A 21,785-nucleotide genomic window follows, 5' to 3' on the forward strand; every position below is an offset into this window, starting at 1 on the left:
GTTACTGTTAAATCATATACATTTATTTCCCCTGACACCCAAGACAAACAGTCTCAGGGAATAAATCACTCTGTTTTCCAGAAGGCCGGAGTTGGAGCGAAAAAAACACGTGTAATGCCCTCGGGGGAAATTACATTTTTTTTTCACACTGCAGGCATGACTGAGAAGTGAAGCTGTACCATTGTATGATTTACAGAACAATGCATTTAGTCATGATAAGAAGTTACTGAAACAGTCCACGGGGTGTACAAAAATGCAATGACTTCAAATACTGCTTGGTAATATCAGGTCTGCAATGTTGACAGAGTACTTTGATTAAATGAAATACAGTGTAAAGCAAACCTCTTACTGTATGGTGCAAGTAAATGACTTTTAAAGATTGATTACCTAAATTACACAACAACATAGAGCTGTAAATTACTTTAATGCACATCATATTTCATTGCCCCACTCTACCACAACCTTGAGGGTACTAATTATCGTAACATGTGCCCTTCTGGTTGTTAAGTGAAATGACACCTTTCTCTGTAGGACAGACGAGGGTCAGCTAGAGCAGGGTTCTTCAACCTTGGTCCTCGGGACCCACTGCCCTGAATGTTTTCGATGTTTCCCTCCTCCATCATACCTGATTGAAATGATCAGCTCGTCATCAAGCTCTGCAGTGGCCTGATAAGGAGCCATTCATTTAATCAGGTGAGTTGGAGAAGGGAAACGTTGAAAACATGCAGGGCAGTGGGTCCCGAGGACCAGGTTTGAAGAACACTGAGCTAGAGAATGCACTTTTATTCCAAAACTGTGGCACCTCTCTGCACTCTGTCAGCAGAATTTTACTCATTTGCTCTGGAGCTGTATTAATCCTGAACAGATATATGATCTGGTTTGGACCCACTCAGTCTTCATGTGACAGATGAGGAGCGGTTACAGTAAAAGCATAATTTAGGCTTTACTTTCTCCTCTACACATGACAAACATTTAAGAGAAAAACAAGGAAGCTTGGTTTGATAGAAGCAAGTGTAAAATCTGCACTTGTTTTAGAGGTTGGAAATCTGTCTCTAAACTGTATTTCTGTTGTTTTGTTTTACTCTGTTCAAGAGGGTGTAGTGAATGCTGGCAAACACTTTAACACATGATGGGGGTCGATAATGCTTACTATCGCTTTGTTGGTTGCGATCCACCGTAAAAAAGGAAAGAAGAACTTTTGAAGGTTACCAAACATGAAATAAATAAACACTTGAAAGGGATCAAACTGCAGTGAAATGGTAGCTAATTGAATCTATAATAAAAAGAAATGATAAAATAAAAGAGATAAAAATCAATCTGGCAGTCATGACCGTTAAACAAAATCATTTCGGAATTATTTTGCCACATACAGTATGTCCACTAGAGGGCAAAACGCTACAGGTCCGGAAACGTCTGACTGGCTTTGTTGTCATTTCCTGTTAGGATGTCAAAGTTCCTGTGTTGGTGACCTGTCAGCGTTGAAGTACAAGCTGTCCTAGGTGATAAATTCTGTCCTCTAGGTCTTCCTATCAACGATTCGGTTATTACAAGGGCGTCGGAGACGCACCGGATCTTTCGCTTTTGTTTTTTTTGTTAATGATGCCAGATAACTAGATTGCTAACGGCTAAAGCTAGCACACTGCCATCCAACTTGACAGCTAGCTTGCTAGATAGCATTTAACGTAAGCTAGCAGCATTAGTTAGCTTTCTTGCAGTTAGTTATCTAGCCTGGTGGCAGCAAGAGAGCTGGAAGCCGCCCACCGCTCCACAGCAGTGTTACGGACAAAAAAGTAAACGGTAAGTTAGCAGAAAATTAAAGCATCTGTTGAATTTTAGCTAACAACACGGCTCAGGGCCGTTAGCGTTTTTATTTATTGGATGCGTTCTTTAAATCGTCCAGTAAATTAATCCAGGATTTAAACGGCTGAGCTGCTCAACCAGTGTCACCAGTTCAACTATTCAGTTTACTGCTGTGGTCATTTCTTTCTTTCTGAACGTTTAGGCATATCCTTCCACGGTTGTTTAAAGTCAGCTCTGGGTTATTTTAATGCTATTGAGAATCATGACATTGGGAACAATTGGCGAAATGGAGCTAAAGCCGTTGGCTCCGGTTGTGGTCGAAGGACCAACAGACGGTGGATTCGTGTATTTGACGCAATTTACCAAGATTTCTGTAAAATAGTAAAGTAAAAATCACCATTAACTGATTTCTATTAAAGTGTAATTTGGAGATATATGTTTGTATGCTAACAGATCGTAGAAGTTAGTAAACTGACAGAACACTAAACAGAAAATGATCTGGTAGTTCAATTTTATCTTTGATCAAATACGACTTGGCACTGTCCCTTCGTTACTTTCTTATTATAGCAGCCAGTTGCAGTAATGATGACATATGCTGCTCATGTAAATCTTCTCTGTCAGTGAGAGCCCCGCAGGCTTCCCAATCTCAACGCTCAGCTGCTGCCAAGAGAAAGAGGGAGAGGGGGGGGGGGGGGTTTGCTTGTGCAAGTGCCTATGTTCGATCAAGTCGTTGTCACCACCAGGAACGTGGACTGTCGTGCCCTTCACTCCTTGTACTTCTACGTTAAGTCAAACTTTCATATCTGACAGAGCAGCAGACATCCAGCCAGAGGTTATTATCATTTAATAGCAAGACAACGAGGGAACTACGTCGGGCTTGTAAGAAATATAACTGAGCTCTGACTTTAATGACCTGTGGCGTGGTGGAATGTGTGGAATGGGGCAGAACCTAAACCAATAACGTAGGAAACCTTGTAATTTGATGCCAGCGGTTTGGTTTGTTTTGTTTTGCAGAGTTCTCGGACGGACGCTACTGGTGTGTGTGAATGGGGGATCTGTGCGGTTATAAACTCAAACACCTATACAGAAGCTGCATGTTTGTTTTCTTTTATCGTGGTTGATTCACTGACAAAGACGTGCTCGGCAGCCTTTGCCTGCGATGATTCCACTTGTTTGCTTTAAGGTTTGAGACTGTTGGTTTAACAAAACAAGTAACCCGAGATCCTTCAACTTGGACTGTGGAAAAGTATCATATTTTTCAGAGATTATTTGTGGGGAAGAGGCGCATTTAGCTATCTGCAGCCTTATGTTGTGGTAACTAATGAAGATATGCTGGCTTAAATCCCACAGATTGAACTTCCCGTCTTTGCTAAAACATATTTTTCTGTATTTTACTGTCCTGCCAGCAGTTATGTGCATAACAAAGTCAGCTGAAGTTAATCAGTATCTGTCTTTACAGTACTCTCACTTGTGCTAGTCGTGTTGGCTCCTGTGAAGCAGGTCTGGGCGTTCTGTTGCCAAACCTGACATTTACTTTGGCACATTCACTCCTTGGGGGAGGGGAAGGGACAAAAAACAATAAGAACTATCCTGGCATTGGACGTACTGTTAGATATGGTTACTCTTTTGGACGTTTGGGGATAAACTCTTTTCTGTTGGAGCAGCTGGTGTTTATTTGAGTTTTATTTCATCTGTGAAAGCTTTATTTTTTTAACGTTTTAATTGAATCTAAGGCGTCTTGGTGGTTCGTTGAGCCAAGGCGCATATTGTTCTCCCTCTGTTAGTCGGTCAAAGTTGACGAAGCACAAGCCAACTTGGATAACCTGACAGCTGTCTAAATTTACGATCAGCTGAGTCTTCTAAAATTATGTAACAAAGTTGTGTGCAGAACATGCACACATGACGGTGTACAGCTGTCATGGAGTACAGCGTGTCTCAGTTTTCTATTGATTTTTTTGCCTTACCCAGATGGAGGCGCAAAGCTCCCGGGAGCTGCTGCTCTCCAGGAAGAGAAGAAGAGAGGGCTCCAACGGGGAGACCGAGGAGGGAGAAAGACTTGGGAAAATCCCCAGATGCACAGTGGTGAGTCAGCTGTGTGCCTCAGCCGTCACTGAGCAGCACGTTTGTCCAGTGCATTTCTTTATATTCTATCATCTGTAGACACAAGACACTTTTTCACACATGAAGCAGCAGAAAAAAAGTCTTAAATTTCAGCTGATGTCTGCTCTATTGACTCACACCAGCAACACCCTTGATGACTACATTGTTATATTCTGTAAGCGCCCAGGAATGAATGTTGCAAAATTGGATCTGATGCCACCCCCTGTTTTTTTTTTTTGTTTTTTTTTAAGCCAGAGGGCGAACTGATCCACTCTGACGTTAAGCACTCGTGTTTGCATGAATTAAGAAACAACACATCCCACCAATGTTTTTCCATTCTGTTGCTTTTGGGTCTTTTAGGGACTGAAACACCCGGCACCTTTTGCAGACGAGCTTGAGCCAGCTGATTGTAAACGGTACGAGAGAGTCAGCATGGAAGAGGCAAAGAGGGGAACGCCTCGTGAGTCTCAACCTTCTGTCTCTCTGATGCCTCTTGGCTGTTTTGAGTTCTTTCAAGTTGCCCCCCCCCCCCCTTTTCTCCCCCTTGTACTCTGTTTTTTTTATTTTAATTTTTTTAAATCACAGCGAGATTTGTTTCAGCTGTAAGTGCGTTCGCACACACAGAGATCGTAGACGCATAGCGAGCGTACAGCACAGCCTCGGTCGTCTCTGCTTGACTCGTCTTATTTCTCTCCCTCCAGCTGACAGACCAGTGCGAGTCTATGCAGATGGCATCTTTGATGTTTTCCACTCGGGTCACGCCAGAGCTCTCATGCAGGCTAAATGCCTCTTTCCAAATACACATCTCATTGTCGGAGGTGAGTTTGGGAGTCTGGGTTTGTGCAGGTTTAACTACCCCATGTTGATCACTCCATTTTTCTCAACTAAAGCAATGGAAACGTGGATTTTAGTGCTTTGCTTTCTGTGTGAACCAGCTATACAGTCACTTTTCATGAGTTTTTAAGTCATTTTGGTAAATATTTCTCACCATTCAGTGTGCAGTGATGACTTAACCCACAAATACAAGGGCTTCACGGTGATGAACGAGGATGAGCGATACGATGCTATCAGACACTGCCGCTACGTGGACGAAGTGGTGCGAAACGCTCCCTGGACGTTATCGCCAGAGTTCCTCAAAAAACATCGCGTGAGTGGATGTTTGTAACCTTCTCCCTGCGGGGTTTTTCTGTGTGTGTTGCACACGGTTTTCCACCGTGTTGATGCATGTTGTAACGACCTCTCCAGATTGACTTTGTGGCGCACGACGACATCCCGTACTCCTCGGCAGGCAGCGATGACGTGTACAAGCACATCAAAGAGGCTGGTGAGTGGCAAAGTAACCAAAAGTGGCCGCGCTTGTAGCATTTCGTGCTGCATCCCACGGGTACACAGTCCCAAATATTTGGGCCCAGAGTGTAGACCTTTTAGTTTTAATTGAGTTTTTCCACATCCAAATGAGCTAAAGACTTACTCCAGAGCCAGTGTTTGCTTTTTTTCCCTTTGGACGGCCTGAGCTTTTTCCCCCTTCAGCTGAGGACAACCTGCGGTGTCTTCATATACACATTTCTCATACTGAGGTGACAAATATGTAACAATTCTAAATGAAATTTAAAAAGATAAATGTGTTTTCCTTATATTATATGAAAATACTAATAATTTGGTTTGGAAGTAATATAGTCATTTTGAATAATACACCTTCCTTATTGCATTAGGTGACTAAAACCCTGCAGTGCATCCCAACAAAGTCGAGCTTTCCATACTTTTTTTTTTAATATCCTTTCAGTGAACATGTAACTACATCACGGTCAGGATTATTCACTTCTACTGTGAGCTTATCGTTCTGTGCACAGGTCATCTTCCCCCGTTCTGCTTGTCTTAGGTATGTTTGCTCCCACCCAACGGACGGAGGGCATCTCCACCTCTGACATCATTACCCGAATTGTCCGTGACTATGATGTGTATGTGAGACGCAACCTGCAGAGAGGCTACACGGCTAAAGAACTCAACGTCAGCTTCATTAACGTACGAAACTTTTAACTTGGTGTTAAAGAGTGAGAGTGCGTGGTGTTCGGTGTTCTTCCACTAGTGGGCGCTGGCCTGTTTTTGCAGCTCTGTACCTTTGCCAAAAGGCGTTGACATACATTTCCTCCTACTTCCTGGTCATCTCTTCCCTCCACGGTGCCTGAACTGAGCAGATTGAGGAGATTGGGCAGAAATTTGTGAAGCACCTGTGTTCAGCTCTCTGTTCTTTTTAGCTCTTCCAGTTTGAGAATATTTCCGGTCAACATCTGGAAGTGAAAGAGCGTTAGATTGTGTTTGTAACCTGCCTCCTCTGCTGTCCTCACACCCTCCAGGAGAAGAAGTACCACCTGCAGGAGCGGGTAGACAAGGTGAAGAGGAAGGTGCGGGATGTCGAGGAGAAGAGCAAAGAGTTTGTCCAGAAGGTGGAAGAGAAGAGCATCGACCTCATCCAGAAATGGGAAGAGAAATCCAGGGAGTTCATTGGAAACTTCTTGCAGATGTTTGGCCCCGAGGGAGCTCTGGTGAGGAGGCTGCTTTTGTTTGGTCTCTGATCACCGTGCAATCAGGAGGGCTGATAAACAGCACACACTTATCTACACTGATCTCAGTGTTCTCTGGGAGACGTAATGCAGCAGAAAGAAGGGCTCATGCATTTAAGACTTTTCTTACAAATCGTGATTCCAGATTTATCCGTCCAAAGATTTGAATGCAGATGCACTCAGTACAAATGTGTACGTTTTCCTCTTTAAAAGGGTCCATTGTGGGTAATGCGGTTGCGATGATTTGGGGCAGTGACATGTAGCTGAGGAATGTGCTCAGGCAGAGCTGATTCAGATTTTTTGCCAGTAAGTCTCCACATGGGTGTCGTTTCCGAAAATATCTGCTGTATAAAAGTTGTTCACAGTGTCTCCGAAGTGGAGATAAGAACCTGACTGATGCAGAGACACAATGTTGTCTTATTACTGAAGAGTTGATAAGTTATCAAGTGTAATATGAAGTCAAGACACCATACTAAACTGTTAGAAGGTTCCTGAAGATATTGCAACACTTAATATTTTCAAATCACTGGAGCGCTAATGTGGATTTGACAGAGACTGACACAGTGTTTTAATGTTGGGTGTCAGATGTCAGAATGCTCCCCCAAACACACAGCAGACACTTTATATCTGTTTTCGTAGTGATAAAATGAAATTTGTGCGTGAGCTACTATCTGTTCACCATGCTGCTGCTGAGAGCCGCCTCAGAAATGCTGACTGGGTGGTTGATAATGATATCTGGAGATAAGCGAAGGGTTTCTCATTTTGTGACGGACGAAAACGGTTCCAAAATGAATCTTTATGAAAAGGGCGACGCACGGGATTACCAGCAAAGGAGTTGTGTTCGTCACAGTCTGACGTGCAAAGTAATGTTTGAAAGGTCAAAAGAAGGATCGGCCTGTAAACATGAGGTATGCTTTGAAGGATGAATGAAGTGAGCTGCAGTAAATTGGGTATGAAATTAAAGCGTTAATGTCGTAATCTCAGAATAGAACAGATTCAAATGTGACTGACTCACAACAGCTTGAGTACATTACACACGTTTTTTCTTTTCTTCAACAACGGCCAGTTCACGTCGTCTCCTTCAGTGTAAGTGGCCTGATCGCTGGCTGCTGTAACGAATGACCTCATCTCGCCTCTCTCCCCTCCGCAGAAGCACATGCTGAAGGAAGGAAAAGGCCGCATGCTGCAGGCCATCAGCCCCAGGCAAAGCCCGAGCAGCAGCCCCACCCGCGAGGAGCGCTCGCCCTCGCCCACTTTCCGGCTCCCCTTCTTCTCCAAGACCTCTCCTCCCCCCTCTCCCCCCCACCACAGCGGGGCCCGCGGATACCTCATCAGCGAGGATGACGACGAAGACGACGACGACGACGATAACTAGACGGCGGCTTATTTCCACTCTGCCAGGTCAAATAGCAGTTAGTAGATCTGTCGAGTTGCCTGGTTTTCGTTAAACTCCTGCTTCAACTGATACTTCTTCAATGGTTTTCCTTTTAGCACTTCAGTGTTCGATTAATCGTGACAGTCAGACTCTCTACAATTCTTGCTTTTAACAGCCGTCTTTCACCCTCTTTGTTTTCTGTATAATGGTCAGTAAAAGTTCCAACTGCTCCCTTCGGTTGTTTTAAAGGTTAGTTGCGTGTATTTCGTGTCACAGGTTGTTTTCTTTTTATTAGTCACTCACTGTCACTGGAATATTTTCAGGCGTTACACTCGGTGCACTGTTCCACCTCCGCTGATGGGTGCGGTAGGAGTTTCTTGTTTTGGCTTTAGCAAGGAGGGCTTTTTAGTAACTTGTTGCACCAGAAACTGTAGTTTTGACGTTGGACGGGTGAATTTAAAGAGTAACGGACACTTATCGCGTATTTTCTGGGGGGGGGGGCTTGTGAGAGCAGGTCGGAAAACTTAAAACCATCTGCTTCGTGTGTCAGGACAGTTTATAGTCTGCTCAAGGTAACACGAAACCGACCTCTCTCTTTTCTCATAAAATAACAGGAAATCTCCAGATTACACGAGATCCGAGCTGAATCTGAGAGCAGCAGACGTGTCGTCTTTTAACGGCGGCCTTCTGGGCTCGGCACGTTCCATCCGTTGACAGATCTGGGTTCAGCTTTTATTTTATTGCTTATAGTAATACATTTGCTTTAGAAATTTTATTGTCTGCTGACGAGAATCAGTCTTTGGAAGACTAATTTTAAACTAGACGCCTTTCAGTGGCGTGTAAGAATGGATGACGTAGAATTGCTTGGTTTTTTTTTCGTCGCAGTGCTTTTTCCGTCTGAGCAGAGAATCAACACGAGGAAGGCTGGACTTGCCTTTCTTTTTTTACTTTTTATTTTCCCTTTTTCTCCTCAGTTATCCAATGCAGATCTGGGCCTGAGGATAAGTGTTGATATGAGACACAGTTTTAGGTTTTTGTACATCTGAAGTAACTACATGCCCTATTTCTTTCGAGAACGTGTGGGAGAAGCTGGAGTTTTTAGCAGAGAATGGGTTTCTTTTATGAAATGAGCCTCCTCATGGGTATCCCACTTTGATGGCAAAATATATACGGCAATTCCAAAAAATGTAAGACAGGACCTTCCATTAAAGCAAACGGTCTGCTTCTCGTGTGTGTGTGTGAGCTTAGGAGGGGTTTTAATAGACTGGACAGTACTGGAGCTCAGTGTGTGTGTAGGAGTCGGAGCCAAAAAAACTCCAGATCAATCTTTATGTAGCTACCTCCTTCCCTCAACTCGTTCCGTTTCCCCAAGTTAAGCACTAAGATTGAGAATCATTTTTCCTCTCTGGACAGAAGTAAGTAACGAGACAGCTGGATATTTGGGTTTTCCACTCACCATTTGTGTCCCGCATCTCCAGTGACGAAGCATGCGTCGCGTCTCCTCTGTCAGCAAGAATAAAACATCACAGGTCGATCCGAGGATGTAATGCAACGCTGTCAGGTGACTAATATAAATGTCGAGCGATGTCAGATTGATCCGTTCTAGGCTTGGTTTCCCAGAAGATCTTTTTGGTTTGAAACGATCATCGCTGGAATGACAAAGACTGCCTCCGTTCTAATGCATGCCCGTCAGATTTCAGCGTTGGTGAATAACTCCGAGATCCAGCCTAGACTTTGGTGCTAAGCTACTTTTGGGAAGCCTCGCCTTGATTCTCGTGGAATCTTTCCTGTTAAAGCAACGTTAAACGTACAGTATCATTACGAGCACGTCCACGAGGATTGGAGCGATACGCCAATAACAGCCACTGCTAACAGGGGGCAAACAAATGTAAATGTTTTTAAAAGTGGTTTTAATCATGTCTTACTGTTTTCGGTTATTTTTGTCTTGCATTCTGGATGTAGAGGAAAGAGCAAAACATTAAAACATGTTGGCCAAGCCAGTCGACCATTTTGTCTCGTGATTCCACGTCAGCGATGGGTTTTTTCTACATTCAGCTCCTATTGGCATCAGTTTGGTTTCAAACAATTCAAGCATGTGTTAAGAGGGGAAATCTGACATTTTGACAGTTTTCTTTTGACAAGTGAAGAGTTTTGTCCCATCAATTCTCAAACGGATAGCATAGAAACTGCTCTGGGTGTAGATTTGGGGCAGAGCCGGTTAACCTCAATCTAGCGTTCCCATACAGAGCTGCTTCCTGTGTCAGACAATACAGAACAGAGGAAGCGGTGGGATTAAAACAAACAGTTGGAAAAAAAAAAAAAAAAAGAGAGGGGGGGAGAAGAAAATACCAGAGAGCAGGTGGGTTTGGTTACATAGATTTTATTGGACAGAACGGTCACCAGGGCTACAAACATGAAGAAGCAGACTGTGGCGAAGCAAACACCAGGGGGAGACCTCACCTCACTGCAAACATGCCAGGGACTGATCTTTGAATCAGAAACAAATATAGTGTGACAAAGTTGATCTTAGTGCTTAAAAAATATTTGGGGGAATATGAGACAAATATCACATTAAGATGCCGGTCAAACCTTAAAACATGCCTGACATGTTCTAACTTTGACTTTATTGAAGAAAAAAAAAAAAAAAAAGAAGGAAAAGAATACACTCGTAAGTACAAAAGAAAAAAAGAAAAAAAAAAACAGGCTGCACAATGTCATTTCTCTCTTTTTAGACCACCCAAAGCAGGCTCTGAATCACCCTTTTTTGTCCTGTTGAGTTAAGTACACAAGATCCAAATGACCAATTTCCAAAAACACAGATCAAATATCAGCTGATCAGAGGGTAGACTCCACTGGGATGTAGGCTGGATACAGGAACTATCAGGATTTATCTTAAATCACAACAGCGATAAACCATCCTACCAGGGATAACTGGCATATGGGACTCCTAAGGTGAAGATTAGATAGTGGAACAATAACACTGAGCAAACAACAGAGCATCCGTTTAAGCCTCTCCCCCTGAGCCCCTGCATCACTCGTCTTTTTCTTTCGGACACCAGTTGGTTTACAGTTTTACTCATCACTACTAGATATATACGATACAATGGTTCACATTTTGCATATATCTGTGCATTATACCATATTTACTTTTTTTTTTTTTTTTCTTTTTAAACGATGTAAATTCAGTCTCCGACACCTAGTTAAGAAGAGATGATTTGGGGGGGGGGGGGGGTCGGGAGAGAAGTGATAAAGACTGAGGGAAGAAGAGGAAAGAAGAAAAAATTCTAAACAGGATAGATGGGAGGGAAGTGGTCAAATTGCCGCCAGGTGGGGTTCAACTTTAGCAGCGGGTTTCGTAGATGCCCGAGCGGCCGATGTACCGCACCCATTTGATGACATCGTGATCACTGTAGTTGAGCTTGGACTCAAATACCTTCAAATAACGCACCTTCAGGCCAGATGGAGCAAAGGGAACCTGTAGAGACGAGCGGATGAGCGTTAGAAACACGTCGGAACATGTCGGCCACACCGGGCAACGGCTCTTATCGTAGCAGGAAGTGTGTCTGTGTGTGTGAGGAAATAGTAAACCGGTTGTGATTTGCATCACAGCTACTAGGATGTCATTCAGTCCATAGTTCATTTGTTTGGCTTCATGTTCTGTTGCACAGGGTTGAACATCTCCCACGAGCCAGCTTCAGCTCGATGGGGAGACGTATCGTCACCATCTTTTGTTGTTTATTGAACACATTTTAAGCAACACTGGCAAATGGAAATATGGAAGGCTTACATGAACGTGCTGTAGACTTTAAACAATCCACACGCAAGGGAGGCATCAGCCCCAGTGTGTGTGTGAGAGACCCAAAGTCTCAACTATTCTCACCTCAAAGTTCATAGAGATGGGAGGCCTGGCCCATTTCTTCTTATCATTGGTGGGCAACAGCTCAATCTCAGCACTGATCTGCGACTCCTTCATGCCAGCCATACGTTTGATCCTACGAACACAGACTTGGTTATGCAATTTCACTCAATATGTCAAACATTAATTAAGTACAAGAGGTGACAATAGGCAAGCGTAGAGGTGAGGAAGTTAAACAAACAGACACCGTGGAGGTGAAGCTGTTAATCATTAAAATGGACAGAGCCGCTACTCACTTCCAGACAATGGCGTTCTCACTGGCTTTATATTTGGCTTTTCCCTTCATGCAAATGACCTGCACCCCGCTGGTGTTGAGGGGTGTAGGGATTCGCACCTGAGGAGTGAGGCAACAAGAAATATTTGTAAAACAATGACACAACAAACACACACATAATTTCAGATGGAAGAGCGGCTGACCTCAATCTTCTGAGCCAGCAGCGAGGGTTTAAAGTTGGATTTGATGACCACCTTAACCTCCAATTTAGTGCGGCCCACCTCCCTGACCAGAGGAATTACTCGGAATGGAAGGATGATGTCCTTAGTGGTGCGATATCTGCAAGAAGGAAGGGGGAAAAAAGTCTTTCATGAAGAGAGATTTGTGGAGTTTTTTTCTACTTATTTTAAAAATGTAAGCACTGTAGAAAATAAATTCAATCACATAATTTCATCTTTAAGCACAACCTGCAGCTGCTAGCTATTTTGTCATGTTTTGTTCTCGTCTAAAACGGCTGAAAAATTAACTTAAAAGAAAGAAAAAAACTCTACTGACCTCATAAGCTCATATTCTCCATCAGGAGGGATGAAGCTGATGCTGCGCTCAGAGTCAAACTTGCTGAGACGCACACACTGGTGGAAAGTGCAGTCGTCGATGGCTATTGACTGCTTCCCACTGACGGGAGAGAAAACACATCAGACACAGAGACACACACACACACAAGTCAACCAGTTTATTACAATTAAACTGCAATGTGATCTCAAAGGTACAACTACTACTCTCCCTAAGTGTCTAAAAGTCAAATATACACAACAAATGAGTACGTAGAGGGACACGGCTACCAACATCAACACATGTGAACCTGGTTAATGTTACTATTACACATTATCAGTCTCTCTGTAGGTGTTTGGGTAAAAAGGTAAACAACCACCAGGTAGTCCACAGAGGAGTTGAACTGAGTATGTGTGTGTGTGTGTGTGGTGCTGGGAGAGGTGGGGACAGTCCATGAGATGTTAATATGCTCAAGGGTTTAGACAAGACAAAGGGTGGGGTGGGGTGGGGGGGTGGAGTGTTGATGTGGCAGAGGGTGAGGACACTTGTCAGTACAGTACCTTCCTCCCCCTAAATCACTGATGTACAGCACATAGAAAAGAAAGAGGGAAAAGAAAGGAGAGATGCATCCAAAGGAAAGCAAAAATTAAAACTAAACCGTGAAGTTTGTCTTGTTTGCGAACAACAACAAGAACACTGATAACAAAGCAACAAGGCAAACAGACAGCAGCCTCTTAAATCATTTAACTTCCACGTCAGGGTTTTATAAAAACAACAATGTGTTGATTTCTGGTTTTTTTCTTCTCTCTTTTATCGACCTGCACTCACCTCTTCCCTGCATCGTCGGACGCTCCTCCCTTGCCCTGCTTGTCGATGACAATCTTGTCGTTCATGCCAAATTTGCATTCAGGCATTCCACTCAGGTAGCTCTTCATGACAACTCGGCCCGAGACGTGGGCGCTCAGGACCTGGCCTGGATGGGAGAGGCAAAACATTTTCCAACGCTTTTCACACACTTCCAACTCTCACCAATTCGCATTAAGTTCAGCTCTTCAATATGGAAAATACTAGTTTCAATCTCTACAGGTTCGCAATTTACGATCACAAATCAGTTCCATGTCTTGACTTCCTTCATAAAGTGCAGTGTGAGGATAAAAAGACCTTAAGTTTAAATAATTCTCAACAGGAAAACACAATTTTCCAACCTGGAAAGGAAGCACTCGGATGGAAATCTCAACTTTCAACTACAATTATATTTAATCTGGGCTGTTGATAAACTCAGTGATAGTTTGATAAGGCTGGTGTTATAACTGGCTTTGTTCTTGGACATTATGTATTCATATTCTGTATTTATGTTTATGTTCATGCATTTAGCAGACGCTTTTATCCAAAGCGACTTACAGGTAGGCAGCTAGGGTAAGGGCCTAAGGACCCCTACTGGAGGTAATACCTTTCATGCAGGGGATTTGAAGCCAGGACTCCCACACAGAAGGTGGCCATTGAACTATCCAGTCCCGTATTTCTCTAAATAACCTATGTTCCTATCTTGTACTCGTCCACTCTGCTCATACTACGCAAAGCATGTCCTTGAATGCTCCAAGACTTTAAGATAGCATAACTGGACTAAATAACTGGGACAGATGAAGCTTCTACATCTTGTCAGATAGATAATGTCTGTTACATTAGATACGCGCCGAAAACAACACACACACACACACACGTTGTTTATCACATCCCAAGAACATGACGTGGACAGTGGTTGGCCTGTTCCTGTCACTAATAATTATTATACTCGGTTCTCCACAAATGTGAAGAAGATAAGTATGAACTATTTCTGGATATCGGGGCTGGGGCTGATGGATGTCCTGAGAGAGCTCTGTCACTGCCGTACGCTACCTGTGAGCATTAATAAATACTTTGTTTGATTAACTAAGAATCGGGCTAACACCGGCCCTCAGTTTAGTCTCACAGGTTCTCTCTCATGCATTTATCAATACCAGAAACACAACTGAAGGATTATAAGATTTCACTAAATCATTCATGCCAGCTCTCTCTGCCGTGTGTGGCGAAGCTCTGCAAACAGACCTTGAGGAGACATGAGCAGATTGACGCTTTCCAGTACATCCAGGAAGAGCTCGTTACGGCGATACTTGATGCCTTCGCGACGCCAGCCGATCTGCCCCGTCACCTGGCTGGTGATCTGAGACTGCTCCTCTTTTGTCTGCGAGGCAGGGAGAGAAGCTGTATTACTACCAACAAAAGGTAAAGGCTGACAGAGTTTCAACACCAAGAGGGTTAAGTCAAGGAGGCCATGAGACTACAGGAGAGGTGGAGAACAAACAACAGGGCTCCGTATGAGGGTAAAATAACTTTTTGAAAAGCAGAATGTAGCAGGTCATTTACCTGGTGCTGAAGTGTTCGTGGGCGACAGTTGAGGGAGAAAGAAAAAAGACAAAAAGAATATGGTTTTATCTCAAAGTACACATGCGGCCGGACAGGCTTCAGCAGTTTACAGTCTCTAAAGTTTTACAAAGCATCTATGAAGAGAGGTTGAGCAGATATTATTAAATCACAGTGCTTGTTGTTTGCATAAGATAGCAGCAATTTGCAGAAAGAAATGTGTGGAATGGATTGTTCCGCACAAAACAACTGGGACCAGATCAGATTCCATCTCATTTATACGCATCTAACAGGAATATAATCAGTTCCTATCACCTGTGACTCTTTAGGTTAAGCTGTTATGGACGAGTTCAGTTCAAGGCCGTCATACAAGCCTGTACAGAAACTCCAGTGTGTGCGCTTGTTTTGCTAACCTTAACCTGAAGGCTATGCACTGTTAGATCCGTGTGTACACACGGTTGTGCTTACCTGCCCTTTAATGCCCTGTTGGGTGATGAAGGTCTTCAGGGCTCCGGTCTCCGAGTTCTGGGGGTAGCCAAAGTCCAGAATCTCTGCATAAACAAAACAAAACAGATAAGAGTTGGTAAGAGATAAGCTGGGCAAAAGAGAACACGAGGACACGTATGGATGAAACTAACCAGTGTGGAGTTACAGGTTTTGTATTAATGCAACTTCCAATAAGCAACAAACATGCAGGATAATGTGGACAATTTCCTACTATCTGCAATTAAAATACTAGAATTCACATTGGTTTGTGCAGTTTACCAAAATCTATTCGACTGCCTTTATAATGAGACTAATCTCATCAATCATTTCCTACCGTCCAGCAGCTCGTAGATGAGCACAAAGTTGTTCTTGATGTTTTCCTCGCTGATCTTGCCAAAGTAAGCCGTCATGACGTCGCACATTTTGTAAAGGAACTCGAACACCATGGCAGCGTTGACATTCTGCTTGGTGACAGCGGCCAACCAGATGTTGGAGCGCTTGACATGGAAGAAGCTGGTGCGGGCGATGTTGGTCACCGGGGATCGAACCTGCTGCCGAGCGTGAATCACGTTCACGCGGAACGCGTCCACGGCGTTACGTCTGGGGGGGGGCGAAGACAGAGACAGAGATGAGGCAACTGGTTGAACACACTGCATGAAATCCTGTGACATCACATGTAAATACTCATATCCTGTCCTGTTATGGTCTCAACCAACAGTCCTCGCCAACACGTCCAATTATTAACTCTCAAAACAGCTTTAAGGCACAAAAAAAAGAACCTACGAGTTGGTGCATTTAGGAGGGTTGTTTTGTGTAAACGGGGATAATCACCAGAGAGAGACAAGGCCGAGACACCAGAGTAACAGCAACATCATTAACATTACTTCTGGAAACAAAAAGCCGTTTCAACCATGTACTTAACCACGCACGATCCAAATGTGATCTTTAGTTGAAAAGCTTTACTTGTAAAAAATAATAATTATTATAAAAAAAATGTTAAAGTTTATATCTACAATACATTTGAATAGATTTCCTTAGTAGTGCGACAGGATCTAAATTATACCATAGCTGCTCTGGGAAAACCCAGCCCTAATTAACGTGGATTTATAAAAAAACTGGGATAAGTACAAGGGATGCAGCCTGTTCTCACAAGAACACCAAATCCCTCTGCTAAATGTCTGAGAATCTCCTGAGGTTCATAACCAGTCACACCATACAAACATCTGAACATTGCGCATGGAAAATTATGTACAGAGAATCGATAATCACAGATGCCAGCACTGCGAAGGCCCGCCTAAACAACTGTTACCGCATCGATTGCTTCCACTGAACAGTACTGTGAAAGACAAATGGACGAGGCGCAGCCTTCGTGGATGACATCATATAGGCTGGGACATCCAATGTCTGCCAACAACTCTGGAAACCAGTGTTGCGATTCTGCCAACAAACGCCAGTCTGGGAGTCTCCATAATCTGCCTCGTCTTTGTCAGCTAAGATGCTTTTTTTTTTTTTTTTTTTTTTAAAAATCACAAGTAAAATGAAGACTTGATCAGCTTTAAAAACAGAACAAAAAAAAACCTAAAACATTTCATTTACACAGCAACTTCACTCCATTACGCACTGCTTAAACTGCTCAAAGCCCACGTCTACAAATAAAACCCCATAAAATATCTAAACCATCCCTGAATTATTGAGAAAAAAAAAGAAGAAGAGGGCAGGAACAAAGGATGGGAGAAACTAAATCAACCATCATATCCCATGCTCAGACTACATGCTTGGGCACCAGCAAAGCCAATAATGAGCAACAATATTCACTGGCAAGCTCTGGTTGAAGTCTAGATTCTCTGGTTTCAATTGATTTGCTGCTGCATTTTAATATAAGGCCATGTGTTTACCACTGAGATAAGCATGACAGGTGTCTCATGCTTGGAGGAGCCATCGGGAAACAGAGTGGCGTAAATGAGCATGCAGTTCAGGGTTCATGGGGGGGGGGGTCACCGAGCGGTGACTATGAGGGGGGAGAATCATGCTTTACAGGCTGCAGCAGCTCTTACCTATTCCTACAGGGGCCAAGATGAAAAGATGGAGGAAAATGGTGATACAGAGGATAGAGAGGAGAAAGGGATGAAGTAAAAGAAGAGGACAGACAAAAATGTACAGGAGACATTTTCGTTCATCGCGTAGACATCGCGTGTGAGCAACATGGTGTTTATCAGAATATGTGGAGAGAGCATTACGCCGCTCTTTAATTCAATGTGTTGTCAGACGACTGAATGGAAAAGTGCATTTAGTATGAATATACTTGTACTACTTTAGTAGAGAACAACTTTTGCAGGTTAATTGCAGCTATTGCTACAAGCTCGGTGTGTAGCCATCAAGAACATAATGAAAGGAAAGAAGAAGAAGAAGGAAAAACAAAAAAAACTGAGGCCGTAAGGCCAACGTAGGATGCCTGGTTTCCTCTACACTGCCGCAGCAGCAGGGAGGGTGACCAAAATGCAGCTAATCGCAGTAACAAAGATCAAAGTTAACATGTGCAAACACACACAGCTCATGGGGTTTCTACCAAATGTGCAGAATATGAAGAGTCAGTAACTGCTGACAGGTGGGTTTCATTATTTTTCCACCTCCTTTTTAAAGTAGCCCCCCCACCCCTACCGAGTTCTGTAAGAAATGGCATGAGTAGAAGGAATCGTTTTACACTTAAGACCCCGGTTTTACTGAAGTGGCTTCTTCTACTGATGCAATAGGTCACTCTGAACAGTTTGGGAATGCAGCATATAGAACTCTGCCCTGTGTTGTTCTGACCATCAACTATAGTTCAAGTTAAAAAAAAACATCCAGGACTGCTCTAAAAGTTACCTACTCACCCATTACAGGTACAGTACACCTACATCTCTAACACTGGCCCCCGTGCCCTCTCTGTGCAATGCAACCTTCACTGTGTAAATCCACAAGGGAACTTTGTCACCACTGGCAAACATCTAACCTCAGTGTAATTAATAAACGTGAAATGCGTTGAACAAAGTATTAACTGGGTGTGTGTTTAAAAGACCTAACACTTCAGCTGTAACTCATTGGAAATCTGAAAAAAAAAAAGAAAGGAACATTTAAAAAGCTTGTGCTCCACTTAAAGCGGCAACAACAACAACAAAAAAAAGCACAATGATTAAATGTCAAAGACCAGGGAAATGTGAACGGACAAATCAATCCAACTGGACAATTAAAGATCTTAATGGGAAATTATTTGCTCGCTGCCATACTTGTGTTTTTTTTATTAAATCCCATTTACAGAAAGTTTGTCAAATACATTCACTTTCTGCATCTTTCTGATGCCTGCATATAGAATTTCGAATGTTCTGAAACACTGAATGTGTATCACCATGACAACAGAACATATCTCATTATTTTTTCCAATAATTCCTCAATAGAAAACTCACTGAGGTGTTAAAAATCAGCATATAACATGAAACAATTGTCTTGTGTGCGCGCACGCATGTGTGCTGGAACATCTTATGTCACTACACCTACAGCAGAAACATCATTTTCTTTGGTTTTGCAAGTTTGACCTACATGTTTACGCTCTGTTTTGTGCCATGTTAACAGTTATGCGATCAAAAACTTCTGACTACCGTGAGGCACTTTTATGAACTTACATACTGGTTTATGCTAAATGTATCTGCGTAATTCAGCTTTGTCCTCTTAAAAATGAGCAAACGACGACTGCCGAATGTAAAACAGAGCTTATAAAACTTGTAAGACGCTTCCATTTGCCTTTTTTTTACTTTCAAAAGTCAAATCTGACCCCAGTTGATAACTCGTGAAAGGAAAAATATGATTGAGGTTAAGGACGTTGGATTATGCCTGGAAAACGACATGTCCAAAGAGCATTCAAGAATGTTTACGTAGAGCATAGAAATACTTCATTTCAACATTCTGCCACGTGGTAATAATAAGTTGTGCCTTGCAGGGGTTGTCAGCTCTGAAGGCAGTTTGGAATAGCTTTCCACAAAGCTGCACGCTTAAATTGAAGCTGTGGTTTGATGAGCACGAGTCAACCAAATCATTACCTGAGACAATAACAGAAAAAGTGGCGTTACTTTCCATGATGGCAGATCTGTTTTAATCCAAATCACTTGTATATCATGTCTATAAATCATTTATTCTGACAAGATCTTGATTAAAAGAATAACGATCTACAAATTAATCCAATTTTCAGGTTAACGCCATGTTTTATGGGATTACAAACAATGTACTAACTGTAATCCTGACTCAACGCTGCTTCTTTTAAATAACACGACAAACGTTAATCTGACACTGTGGAGGGACATAATCCTCACGTCTAGGAGAACCCCCCCCCTCCCCCACAAAGGATCAGGATCTTCTGACTTAAACGTTTTTATTTCCCAAAAATACAGAAGCCTTGCAGCTGGCCCGCTCCTGGGAAACGTACCCTATGTCATCTCGGTAGACGCGGGAGATGAGGACCTCCCCCTTGTGGTTGTAGATGAACAGTCCTCCAATCATTGTGGCTGCCTCTCAATCCCAACTTGCCATGGTGAAACCAAACGCCTCCTGAGAAGAGACAGAAATTTAGGAAGGAAACAGGGGAAGGAACAGTGGAGATAGAGAAGTGAAAGCGGTGAAAAGAGAGGGAGTCACCCACAGTACAGAGAGGCACTTGTCCCTCACATCCGCTTTTTCCTCTCGCTCGCTCTTTCTCTCTCACAAGCATACATTACCCCTGTTGCCAGCTGAATATATCCTGCAGCTGCACCACACACATACATACAAATATACACACCTACATTGATACAAATAAAGGCAATGAAGACTATTGTCACTCTCACCAAAGGCAATTTCCTTTTTTCCCCCCCTAACCCTCGAAAGTAAGATTAACAGCAGATTAGCAGCCACCAGCCTGAAGCAGGATACCATCAGGTTCCCAGCTACAAATCTGTTACTCCGTCTTTATTTCAGGATGCTCACTGGATCCAAGGAGACCAGAAATTAAATCCGAAATAAGACGAAAACCATCATCTCGAGTCTGTGCTGCTGCCGAACAATTGGTCTGTTTGGAAATCAGACCAGCATGTCACAGGAAGCTGCCCTAGTTTAAAAATGAATTTTCTGGAAAACGGGGGATGAAGGACATGCCTGAAATTCCTCGAAGAGAGAATCCAGACACTTCAAACGCAGGGCGCTGAAAATAACCTTACTCTAATATAAGTGCGAGATTAGCCAAATGTGTCCCTGTTAAGATACTCTAGAGTCGTGACTGAATAAGCCATGCATCAGATCTGAATGGGGTTTAATCGCTCTTTTATTAGCGAAGTCAAGATGTCTGCTCACTCAGGCCATTTCCCAAACGTTCATACATTTATATATAACCTCAATTGTTTGTCGGGCAACTAGGAGCAGGTCCCCCCCCCCGAATGAATAGTTTGAAACATTCTTGAGCGCTTCAAGGCATCGATGAAGGCTTGACCTTCAATAAGATCAAAGTGATGGAGAATACACCGAGTTAGAGGTAGCTAGCTAATTTAGCTTACCATAGCGGGCTAGCTTCCCATAATGTTCAGCTAGACAACGTCAACCCGAGCAGAATTTTAAATGGACTTCCGGTGAGAATAAAATCCGCCGAATGACGCCAGGTTATAATGCAACGTTATATTACAGACCTCAAAGATATTGTCAACGTTAACCTGCTACATAGGTCCTATAAAACGACGGTGACTCGTGGATAAATTTAATAACAGCCACGCTTCGTGCTTTTACGCTCTTTGAAACCCTGCTTCCTTTCCGTTATCGTACACCTAACTGCTGCTACCTTGGCGTTAGCTTGCAGAGCATCTGCTAACGTTAGCAAATGCTAACATCGCCCACAAATGAAAGCTCTCACCGGCTTTCCGTCACGGTTACGGGGCCACGGTTTCTAGTTTTGACCAAGAAAACATTACCGTTTCGCTTCAACTGAACTTACCCAGGTTCTCTCACGAACGCCACCAGGGTTTCACTCCCCGCTTAGCTTTGAATGTCTATGTAAATGTCCGGTAGGATCCCTACTCACACACCCGCTAATTCCGCTCCGTCCCCCTGGTCCTCTGATAGCTGTCAGCTGACCCGCCGTTCTTACGCACGACCGTTCGGTAGTGACAGGAAAAGGCGCGGCTAGAACGATGTATAAACCGCACCCAGGCCTTCTTACGATAAGCTACTACGGCTACAGATGATTATTAGATTTAAGGCGTTTCATAAATGACTCTGGCTTACCTAGGCAGACATGTTGGCTGGGCTATTCTCCCTTTTTTTAAATGGTCTTGGTATCACGTTAGCACGAATACGACCTGCTTCACTAAACGTTCTTGGGTTGCAATTCCT

General features: G+C 43.2%; 2 protein-coding genes across 3 annotated transcripts; one reads left to right on the forward strand and one right to left on the reverse strand.

Moving 5' to 3' along the window:
* The first annotated feature begins 1,433 nt into the window (after positions 1-1,433).
* Positions 1,434-10,330, forward strand: pcyt1aa (phosphate cytidylyltransferase 1A, choline a). 2 transcript variants are annotated; one of them, XM_072363815.1, is made up of 9 exons: positions 1,434-1,495; positions 3,765-3,882; positions 4,261-4,360; positions 4,602-4,718; positions 4,896-5,047; positions 5,146-5,224; positions 5,780-5,922; positions 6,255-6,443; positions 7,612-10,330. In XM_072363815.1, exons 2-9 carry the CDS (start codon positions 3,769-3,771, stop codon positions 7,834-7,836), a joined length of 1,119 nt encoding a protein of 372 aa, XP_072219916.1. In that variant the 5' UTR covers positions 1,434-1,495; positions 3,765-3,768; the 3' UTR covers positions 7,837-10,330. The 2 variants fall into 2 exon arrangements, with proteins under 2 accessions (XP_072219916.1, XP_072219915.1); XM_072363814.1 differs by having other exon boundaries at positions 1,438-1,797; positions 3,769-3,882.
* Positions 10,201-21,570, reverse strand: LOC140268828 (AP-2 complex subunit mu-A-like). Its single transcript, XM_072363816.1, has 13 exons — positions 21,388-21,570; positions 19,858-19,979; positions 15,739-16,004; positions 15,387-15,469; positions 14,922-14,927; positions 14,604-14,739; positions 13,347-13,491; positions 13,079-13,096; positions 12,522-12,641; positions 12,170-12,305; positions 11,989-12,086; positions 11,717-11,828; positions 10,201-11,311 (listed from the first exon to the last, which is right to left on the reverse strand). The coding sequence occupies exons 2-13, from the start codon at positions 19,929-19,931 to the stop codon at positions 11,177-11,179; spliced, it is 1,329 nt and encodes a 442-aa protein (XP_072219917.1). The 5' UTR covers positions 19,932-19,979; positions 21,388-21,570; the 3' UTR covers positions 10,201-11,176.
* Positions 21,571-21,785: the final 215 nt, after the last annotated feature.

The sequence above is a fragment of the Leuresthes tenuis genome, unplaced genomic scaffold, assembly GCF_036924035.1.
Source record: "Leuresthes tenuis unplaced genomic scaffold, fLeuTen1.0.hap1 SCAF_14, whole genome shotgun sequence".
Classification (NCBI taxonomy): Eukaryota; Metazoa; Chordata; class Actinopteri; order Atheriniformes; family Atherinopsidae; genus Leuresthes; species Leuresthes tenuis.